This window comes from Neolamprologus multifasciatus, chromosome 11 (genome assembly GCF_963576455.1).
Source record: "Neolamprologus multifasciatus chromosome 11, fNeoMul1.2, whole genome shotgun sequence".
Taxonomy (NCBI): domain Eukaryota; kingdom Metazoa; phylum Chordata; class Actinopteri; order Cichliformes; family Cichlidae; genus Neolamprologus; species Neolamprologus multifasciatus.
Window position 1 is genome coordinate 19004442 of NC_140449.1, and position 10643 is coordinate 19015084.

Below are 10643 nucleotides of genomic sequence, written 5' to 3' on the forward strand. Positions count from 1 at the left end.
TGATGCAGCTGTAGGAATCACAAACGAACATAAAAGGCAACCACATTCCACACCTGTGCATTAATAACATGTGGTGGTAGTTTGGGGTTAATGCTGTTAACGGAGGAGGATATGGGCTTAGACCGAACGAGCATGAGCTGTCACAGTGCCAGTCTCTGCGACACTCAGCTTGCAGCGGGAGGCAAGCGACATCAGTGAACACGCTGACACCATTAACCTTCCTCTGTGGTCGAGGTAACCTGCTCCAGCACCGCGGATAAGCTGAGATTGGCAGCAGGTGTGACAGCTGATTAACACAAGCTGCAGGCAATTTCCCCTCTGATGTTTCTGTTTGTATTTTGCTTTGTGGAGCTGCAGGCCGTCATTGGCTGTCTGGTCCTGTGGCACAGCTGTTAGGCTGTGAATTTTAGTTATGTCTGTTTTTTCATATCTTTGCCATCAGAACTACATTTTGTTATATACTTATGTAATTAGTAATAATCAGTGAATTATTTTCAATAATTCAGTCAATTAGATGTCTGAATTTATCTGAATCTATCAATGTAAAGTGGATTGTTGTTCAATATTGGGAGGTAGTGGGTGCACTGCAATGTTAAGGTTATGTGGTTAGAATGACATTGGTATCTATTAACCTTCACTGTTCCTTGCTTTTAATTTCATGCAGTTTATCAGGAAAAACATGGGTTAGATAAGAGATACACAATACAGTTTCACTCATATCATAAGCTAGTGTGTGTGTGTGTGTGTGTTCCGTGTAACCTGACTAGAGGTGACATTTTACGCAGGCTGCTTGATAAACACGAGTCTATTTCCAGCAGTGTGAGTGCGCATGTGCAAATTAAAAGGACTTTTTGAGGTATAAAAACCTTTCCCAGAAAATGTGTTCTGTCTCAGACCATTGTGTGTGTGTGTATATGATCGTGTGTGTGTGAGAGAGAGAGTGAGAAACAGGGCGCGTGTTCGGGACTGTACCTTAAGTGACAAAATTTCGGGGGCAAAGAAGGACCGAGTGGTGTGGACCTCCATTGATTTAGGAGAACCTTCCCCTGTCATACCTGCAACCATGAAGGTAGGTGACACAGAATATTATGTGTGAAAAAGAGCAGCAGGTCGATCTAATATAAGAATAAAATGGACCGTTTTGTAGTTTCTGGTATATTTGGGAATGGGTTCAAAAAAGCGTATATGTTTATAGATGTCTATAAATAACTGTGCAGTATACAGAAATGCCTCAGTTGAAATTAGCAATACATAATTTCAGGTATATACATAAATACATAAATATTATTTATCTAACTGTACAGTTCATCTGTGGGTTTTGTAATGAAGTGGTAAAAAAATAATTTAACACAAAACTCATTTAAGAAGTATTTAATGTTAGCAATACAAAGGTCACATTGAAGGGTGCTGTGTATACCAAATGTATGAAATTATTTTTGTTTTGGTCTCTTCACCATCAAAAATTATTGTTTCCATATCTACCTGCATTCAGGACTCATACGACATGTTCGAAATGAATGGCGACATGGACAAGAAGAAGAAGAAAAAGATGAAGAAGAAGGAAAAGCTGGAGGGCATGAAAAAAGAAATGGATATAGTGAGTGATTTTAAGAAAGCTCTGTTCTTTTATCACCTTTAATCATATAGAAAGGATTGGGCGTTAGTTGAATAAAGGCCCTATCACTTTCCACGTGACTTTTATGACTTATTCCAGCTGCTGTTGAGATCTGACCAAAATGCATCAATTTAGATATGAGTACATAACCTCACTCCTATCTCCCCTTTGGAAGATTTCTGAATCTGTAATTTTGTCTGTCTCCTTCTGCAGGATGACCATGAAATAACAATTGAAGAGCTTGAAATCAGGTACACCACCAGTGTCGATAAAGTAAGACATTTCTCATCTTTTATTTCAGTCTTGTTTTTACTCTTGTTTATTTATTATTTATTATGCAACATTAAACAAGACAAAAGCAGTTCCTCTGTCCTTTTTTAAAGTTCACTTTTTTTCATGTCTTGCTCTGTACTCCATCCACAGGGCTTGACTTCCTCATTCGCCCGAGAGGTCTTGGAGAGAGATGGTCTTAATGAGCTGAAGCCTCCTAAAGGAACTCCTGAGTATGTGAAGTTTGCCAGGCAGCTGGCTGGAGGCCTCCAGTGTCTCATGTGGGTTGCCGCTGTTATCTGCTTCATCGCCTTTGGAATTGAACTTGGAAGAGGGAACCTCACAAGCTTTGATGATGTGAGTCGGCACTCTTCCCTTTCTCTTGCTTCTCCTTTAGTGTACAACTGAACCGAATGCATTATGGCTCATGTAAATTGATTTGAGCAGGAAGTATCGGAGAGAACTGGGAGGTAAATGAAGAGAGACTGTGGGAAGGAGGGCAACAACATCCTATTTTAACATCCTCTGTCTCTCTCTCTCTCACGCCAGCTGTACTTGGCCATTGTCCTTATTACTGTTGTCGTGGTAACCGGTTGTTTTGGTTACTATCAAGAATTCAAGAGTACTAACATCATTGCCAGCTTCAAAAACCTAGTTCCACAAGTAAGTTGCACAAATGCAGGTGTCAAAATGTTACCAAATGTTGGCCTATATTATTAATGACTTCTGTTATATCTCTCTGGCCTTCATGGTTTAATCCTCTTTCATCTTGTCTAATCTGGCAACCCACTCTCCAACATTAGCAAGCCCTAGTAATCCGTGATGGTCAGAAGAACCAGATCAATGCTAACGAACTAGTGGTGGGGGATCTAGTGGAGATCAAAGGAGGAGACAGAGTCCCTGCTGATATTCGCATCATCACTAGTCAGGGCTGCAAGGTAAAATACACACATACTGCAGTGCACTGTGGACAGGATACTGTCCTATAGCAGTGGATGCTTTGTTAGAAATGTTATAATGCTATGTTATAATGCAGGCCTATGATCAAAGTTTAAAAAGTAAAATTTCTTTAAATAACACGAGTTGATGATTTGAATAATGGAGGGACACTAAAAGGTTCACATTTATTTGGCTAATGGAATTAAAAACATGAAAGAGCTCGGTTCATTATCGCACACCTTTGTTTCTTATCTCGATTTCAACATGCAGATATGTAGGAAATCTTTTGTAAATATACTTTGTGTTCCAGGTTGACAACTCGTCCTTGACTGGGGAGTCTGAACCACAAACCAGGAGCCCCGAATGTACTCACGAGAATCCCCTGGAGACCAGGAACGTTGCTTTCTTCTCCACAACCTGTCTGGAAGGTACATTAGATAATAGGGTTGGCTTTTGTACTCTTTAGCACATTATCTTTGCTTAAAATAGGCCTATGATGGCTTCTGCTAATATTTTTCAGTTTGTTGTGAAGCAAAAGCAGTAACTAAACACGGTAAATCAACATACAGTATCTCATCTCCTCTCCAGGTGTGGCCACTGGCGTGATCATTAACACAGGCGATCGTACCATCATCGGTCGGATTGCCAGCTTAGCAAGCGGTGTCGGAAACGAGAAGACGCCTATCGCTATTGAGATTGAGCATTTTGTGGACATCATTGCTGGTCTTGCGATCTTTTTTGGGTTTACCTTCTTTGTGGTTGCCATGTTTATTGGATATGCCTTCCTGGAAGCCATGATCTTCTTCATGGCTATTGTGGTGGCTTATGTGCCAGAAGGGCTACTTGCTACAGTAACTGTAAGTTTCACATCTACTATGACATCTGTGTGTGTCAAATACCTGTCTGTCTTATAATAAGAGAACCCAGCTTTACAAGTGCTCATTTTGAAGAATCACGTGTTGTGTATTAGTACACAGATGAATGCAGTTACTCGTTTTCTCTGCGGTTCTTCTTTGTAGTAACACACCAGCCCATAACAAACTGTTTCTTTTTGACAGGTTTGTCTGTCTCTCACTGCTAAACGACTTGCCAGGAAGAACTGTGTTGTGAAGAACCTGGAGGCCGTGGAGACATTAGGTCAGCATATCAGACTGTTACTCAACGAAGACAGCTTATTATAAAATCACTTCATGATGAAAGGGATCATTTTATTTATAATTAGATTATTTAAAGTCTCACTGAGTTCAATTGTGGTGATAAAATCATTGCAAGTTTGGCAATATTTAGATATTAGTTAATAATAACGTGCTGAGTGGTTTTTCACAGGCTTGACAGTTTATATCTGTCAGTGTGTTAAATTGGGTTTTTTTTGGCTGTTTTACTGTCTCAAGTTATAATAAACCTACATTTTTTTATGTTTTCTCTTTCATATGAAGCATATGTAATGAAATGTTTTATGAATAAAAACTGTTATTGCCATTTATCAAAAAGTTTATGACGTATGCAATTCATAACATCGTAAAAATGTCCTCATGAAATCCAGTCTCTCGTACGTAAAGAAGACGCATGTGTAACCTTTGACCCTTGTGTGCTTAGGCTCCACTTCAGTGATCTGTTCGGATAAGACGGGCACACTGACCCAGAACAGAATGACTGTAGCTCACCTTTGGTTTGACAACCACGTTCACGCTGCTGATACCACAGAAGATCAGTCTGGTAAATAAGCACATTTAAAGCAGTGCCTTTTGAAATCACCCAGTTGTATTGCTGTAAACAGTTCTATAACAATAATTAAATATGCATAGGTCAAAGTTTTGATCAGTCATCAGAGACATGGCGTTTCCTGGCGAGAGTTGCAGCCCTCTGCAACAGAGCTATATTTAAACCGGACCAGGAAGGAATACCCATTCCTAAGGTACAGGATGATCTCTGGTGTTACTGTCTCATATGTACGTAATTACGTGAACTCTGTGCTATTTAATTAAACTTGGTTTGACTTGATTTGGAGTCAGCTTGCATATAGTGCAACTCTGACCCTGCAAAATGTTGCATTTAGTCTTGCTTTCTTATAAACATTATATAAAGTTATAGTAGCTTGGTGGCCCATTATTATTATTGTTCTCATTACATTGCTTTTACCGCCTCTCATAGCGGATTGTGGTTGGAGATGCATCTGAGACCGCTCTGCTCAAGTTCACTGAGCTCACTGTAGGAAACACAATGGACTACCGAAACCGCTTTAAGAAAATTGTGGAAGTGCCTTTCAACTCTACCAACAAGTTTCAGGTAGCAACAGAGATATTTTGTCATGCTTGATGAATCCCTGCATTCTTAATGATAAAAAAAAAGATCATTTTGTGGTCACCTGGAGTCTAACTTAATTGTCTTGTCTGATCCTTAGCTGTCTATCCATGAACTAGAGGATCCGCTGGACCTGCGTTATCTGCTGGTGATGAAGGGAGCACCAGAACGTATTTTGGAACGCTGCTCCACCATTTTGGTAAAAGGCCAGGAACTGCCGCTGGACGAGCAGTGGAGCGAATCCTTTCAGACGGCTTACATGGACCTGGGAGGGCTGGGAGAAAGAGTACTGGGTTAGAGTGCTTCTCATTGAAATGTTGCTAGAGTTGTTTGTTTTTCCCGCCACACACTGTTGGAGGTTTGAGCAAATCTTTCAAAACATTTTCACTGTAATCAGTTTTGTTTTATGGGCCGTAATAATTGATAGTACATAATAAATTTTGGTGGTGCTTTGGGTTTTGTATTTTTAACCATCCTTCCCTGCGCTCCCAGGTTTCTGTCACCTTTATCTAAATGAGAAAGAGTTTCCTCGTGGCTATCAATTTGAAACGGATGACATGAATTTCCCCACATCTGGATTGTGCTTTGCTGGCCTCATCTCAATGATTGACCCACCAAGAGCTACTGTACCCGATGCAGTGATGAAATGCCGTACTGCTGGTATCAGGGTGCGTTACTATGGCCACACTTAAACGGCTTGTTTTTCAGATGGTTTGAGTTCTAAAAAATAGTTTTTACTCACGTAATGCAATTTTTTTTTCTCATAACTTTAGGTTATCATGGTAACTGGAGACCATCCAATTACTGCAAAGGCAATAGCAGCTAATGTCGGCATCATCTCAGAAGGCAGTGAAACAGTTGAGGATATTGCCCAGAGGAAGCGCATACCAGTGGAACAAGTCAACAAGAGGTGACTGCATCGCTTCAGTCCGCAGTTTAAACAATTCCCATTTCAATGGCTTATACATTTGACTGTCTGTACATTTGAGTCTAATGTTTATTTCTCACAATCATTCAGCATATGTCTGTGACAAATAAATAAACGATGTATATTTATTGTATGTGTCTGCACAGTGAAGCTCGTGCTTGTGTGATCAGCGGTGGCCAGCTGAAAGACATGAGCAGCGACGAATTGGACGAGGCGCTGCGCAACCATCCTGAGATGGTGTTTGCAAGAACATCCCCTCAGCAGAAACTGATTATTGTGGAGAGCTGTCAGCGTTTGGTAAATACAAATACACTGTGACCTCTCACTACCCTGCCTCCACCTCATAACTCGCGGCCTGACTTTTAAACTTGTTGTGCACATGTTTCATAAAAGCATATGCTAATATCTTACGGTCCCCTTACAGTAAGATATTAAATATTAGACCTTACTACGGCCCCCCTGTGAGGACAGTGAATGAAGAAGCAGCAGGGGTAGAGATTGGTTTGCTCATATCATTTTACCCAGTGTGTTCAGGTTAATGACTGTTTTCATCTTTCACCACCCCAGGGCTCCATTGTGGCTGTGACAGGTGATGGCGTGAATGACTCTCCCGCTCTTAAGAAGGCCGATATTGGCGTCGCCATGGGGATCGCTGGCTCAGATGCTGCGAAGAACGCAGCAGACATGATCTTACTGGATGACAACTTTGCTTCTATTGTCACCGGAGTGGAGCAGGGTGAGACTTGAGAAGAAACTCTGCTGTGTATTAAAAGTGGTCGTTTGTAGAGTGAATTTATATCTTCCTACTTAAAGTACTATTGATTTTGAGGTAAAACCTGTGGTAATTATAAAGATCCTGCAGTTGCTTGTACTAAGCAATGAACAGTTAAAGCTAAAGCACATTGAGTCCTTTTGTTGTCACACCTGTGTATGTGTGTCTGTAGGCCGTCTTATCTTTGACAACCTGAAGAAGTCTATTGCCTACACGCTAACAAAGAACATTCCTGAGCTGACTCCATATCTGGTCTACATCACCGTCAGCGTGCCTCTTCCTCTCGGCTGCATCACCATCCTGTTCATTGAACTGGCCACTGACATTGTGAGTAATTATGTCATTAGTACCAGTTCCTTAAGGAAGAAAATTGCTTAATTACGGTCATTATGCTGATAATTTGGTTTAACTGGTGATGATTGCTGTTATCCTATATTTGCTTGCACCACTCACACACAGTTTAGCCCTTAACAGTAGGTGATTTAGTGATATTAATATATTCTTCACTCTCATATGTGCTTTGGACTGATATCTGGTATGTTTATTTCTCTCTCTGGTGTAGTTCCCCTCTGTTTCTCTGGCATACGAGAAAGCAGAGAGTGACATCATGCACCTTAAACCTAGGAACCCCCGGCGTGATCGCCTAGTGAACGAAGCCCTGGCTGTGTATTCGTACTTCCAGATAGGTGCGGCTATAAGTGTTTGTGTCATTAAAATATACGTGCAGTACAGTGGCAGTTTACTATTGGAATTGCTTATCCCAGTTACCCTTAACTGAATGACAAACACAAAACTACCTCAGTCCATCCTGTAAAGTGCAGCAGATGAGATGGTACTGCTAATACTTAGAATATCTATTTTGGTCTCTCTGCATCTACATACTGTTCTACATCTAGACTGCATCTACATACTAGAAACTTCTGAACCTTTGTATTCTATCTCTGTTTTAGGAGCCATTCAGTCTTACGCAGGTTTTACTGATTATTTCACGGCCATGGCTCAGGAGGGTTGGTTTCCACTCTTATGCGTTGGCCTGCGGGGTCAGTGGGAAGATGTCAAACTTCAAGACTTACAAGACAGCTATGGACAAGAATGGGTTAGTTTAGACCTTCTGTTTTACTTTCAGTGTTACTATAAGTGTTTTTGGTAATAGGGATATTTGTAATTTTTTTTATGGAAGGACTCACTCTCTCATTTCCTCTTCTCTGTGTGCAGACCTACAGTCAGAGGCTGTATCAAGAATATACGTGCTACACCGTGTTTTTCGTCAGTATAGAGATTTGCCAGATCGCAGATGTGCTCATCAGGAAAACACGACGTCTCTCTGCATTCCAGCAAGGCTTCTTCAGGTCAGCAAAGACCCGTCTATACCATGACTTGCTACTAGCTAAATGTGAAGTGGGAACATTTCTAGTTTGTCAGTAACTGTGAAAGCAGGATAAAGTAGAAAACCAGCATAATTCCTGTCTGAGTGTTTAACTGTTATCCAATATAGCTAACCCTGCTGATTGTCTTGAAGTTATGCAAAAAGAGCTTAAAGTGCAACACATGAAACTAGAGTCAGGAAAGTGGCAACATTAGACGCTTGTATAGCCACTTTTCTTAAGAGCTACAGCTGACTACAGAGTCTTTGTTAAACACTAATTTTGCAATTCCTAAACACAAAACACAAGTTTGATACATTTATCTGGGAAATTTTCCATGTGTTTTGCCATAAAGGTAACTTTGGTCTAATAAGTGACTGTAACAAGATCCGACTGGGAGATTTTATGTTTTCGTGTGCAGGAACCGAGTCCTGGTGTCCGCCATAGTCTTCCAGCTCTGCCTGGGTAATCTGCTTTGCTACTGCCCTGGAATGCCCAATATCTTCAACTTTATGCCCATCAGGTAAAAACACAGGTCCTCGTTTACATGGTCACCATCTTAAAATCATAGTTCAGACTGGATTAGAAAACAAATTGTCTGTAATCTACAGAATGCATTTTTTATTAAAACATAATATTGAAACAATAGGTAGAAAATGTTTAATATTATACTTACTAAATTACACAATCATTTTTGCTTGTTAATAACCAAAAGGTTATTTAAAGGTTAACACATTGGGTTATTTTCTCTTCAGGGTTCAGTGGTGGTTTGTTCCAGTTCCATTTGGTATTTTAATCTTTGTCTATGATGAGATTAGAAAGTTGGGAGTGAGAAGACACCCAGGAAGTAAGTTTAAAAATCTTCTTCTTCTTCAATCATCATTAAATTAGCCATTCTCATTCCATGACGATGAATCTGTCTCTTGCTATTTCACAGGTTGGTGGGATCAGGAATTATACTACTGAGATCATAGAAGAAATTTCAGCCGTTCATCCAATGACATGCATGAAAGCATCCTTTATTCACAGAACATGACAAACCAGGAGAATGTCACCCAATTCAACACTTATCTGCATTTCACTGAGATTTATGTATTTAAAGCCTTTAATTTCAGAAATTTATGAATTTTCAAAACTTCCTAAATGCTTTTGACAAAATAAAAAAGGGTTAATCACTATTTCAAAACTTCACAGATGTGTGTTTTTGCAAATCTTTGACTGATTGCATTGTATTTATATTAATAATGAATTTTATGACTGTCAAATCAATTACAAAATTCAAAGCTTTTAATAAAATATGCTTCATGTGTGCTGACCTTTTCCAACCTACTGTGTGTTTCACAAATGTTAACACTGCACATGTGATTCACTCCAGATGTTGGGTTATCAGTTTTAATGGTTAAGGATAACCTTTTTAAATTAATTTGGCAGAGGTCTTTATAGCTAATATGCAGTGCAACCGTCATAAATACAAGCACACACAGATATTTTAGAAATTTGTCAAAAAATAATTGAAACTAAAATTATATTGTTTATTAAGCAAATAATAAACAATTTGGATTTTTACACCCAAATTTGAGCTGGCACATTGGACTTCTATTCAAATTAAAATAATTTTTTGATTTAGGATCTTAATCAAAAATCAAAATTAATGATTTTTTGCAAAACAGTACATTTGCAAATTTTTGACTAACAACGATATTTTGGCATTACAAATATAACTTTAATTAAAGACCTTGCACACATTGGTGTATTGACGATTAAAAACATAAAAAATGATTTTGATAACTACGAATGCTGTTAATTTGCAGCAGCTGTGACATAAACCTTACACTGGGAGGTGGTCTAATACATTTGTTTAGCACTGTGTGCAAGCGAATTTCTCCAAGAGAAATTTGATTTCAATTGTTTTTGAAAAACACCAATAAGCTGACAACAATTCCACGTAGAACTGATATTTAAAGGATGGGAAGCATATGAATTAAAGTTTAAAATCAAACAATCATGTGGCAGATTGAATCTTTTTACATGTTGTGAATATGCAAAATTTTTAATCTCAAAACGCCATGTTTAAGGGCTTTTTGAGATTAGGGGTTTTTTGTTCTTAGATATCATTTACATTTGAAATATTGGTACAAATGTTTTTCCCTTTTTTAGTCTTCAGCCTTTTCAACTTTGTTGTATTACTATCACAAATGATCTGTGTACAGTAACAGATAATGTGTCTTCAAACATGAGATATGAATTCATTTCCTGTGATATTTTGCTGTTTCATTAAAAAAAAAAGTGTTGCAGCTCTTTTGTGGACTCCTTTTAGGAGTTTCCACTTTTTCCTTTCACAGAGGTATACTTTGCATTAAAGTCTATTTTGCCATTATTTAGTGAACGTCACGCTTAAATACGACTTGAGTAACGACTTAAACCATAAATATTTTAGAAAAGTGTTTACTGATG

At 38.9% G+C, this 10643-nt stretch overlaps 1 protein-coding gene across 1 annotated transcript; it reads left to right on the top strand.

Moving 5' to 3' along the window:
- Positions 1 to 869: 869 nt before the first annotated feature.
- LOC146508210 (potassium-transporting ATPase alpha chain 1) lies at positions 870 to 10633 on the top strand. The gene is made up of 24 exons (XM_085177025.1): positions 870 to 1069; positions 1493 to 1597; positions 1829 to 1888; positions 2039 to 2242; positions 2435 to 2548; positions 2689 to 2823; positions 3135 to 3252; positions 3413 to 3681; positions 3883 to 3961; positions 4421 to 4540; positions 4630 to 4739; positions 4976 to 5110; positions 5226 to 5418; positions 5618 to 5793; positions 5899 to 6035; positions 6200 to 6350; positions 6621 to 6789; positions 6998 to 7152; positions 7388 to 7511; positions 7776 to 7921; positions 8041 to 8174; positions 8611 to 8712; positions 8945 to 9036; positions 9127 to 10633. The coding sequence occupies exons 1-24, from the start codon at positions 1064 to 1066 to the stop codon at positions 9153 to 9155; spliced, it is 3063 nt and encodes a 1020-aa protein (XP_085033151.1). The 5' UTR covers positions 870 to 1063; the 3' UTR covers positions 9156 to 10633.
- The last annotated feature ends 10 nt before the right edge of the window (positions 10634 to 10643 follow it).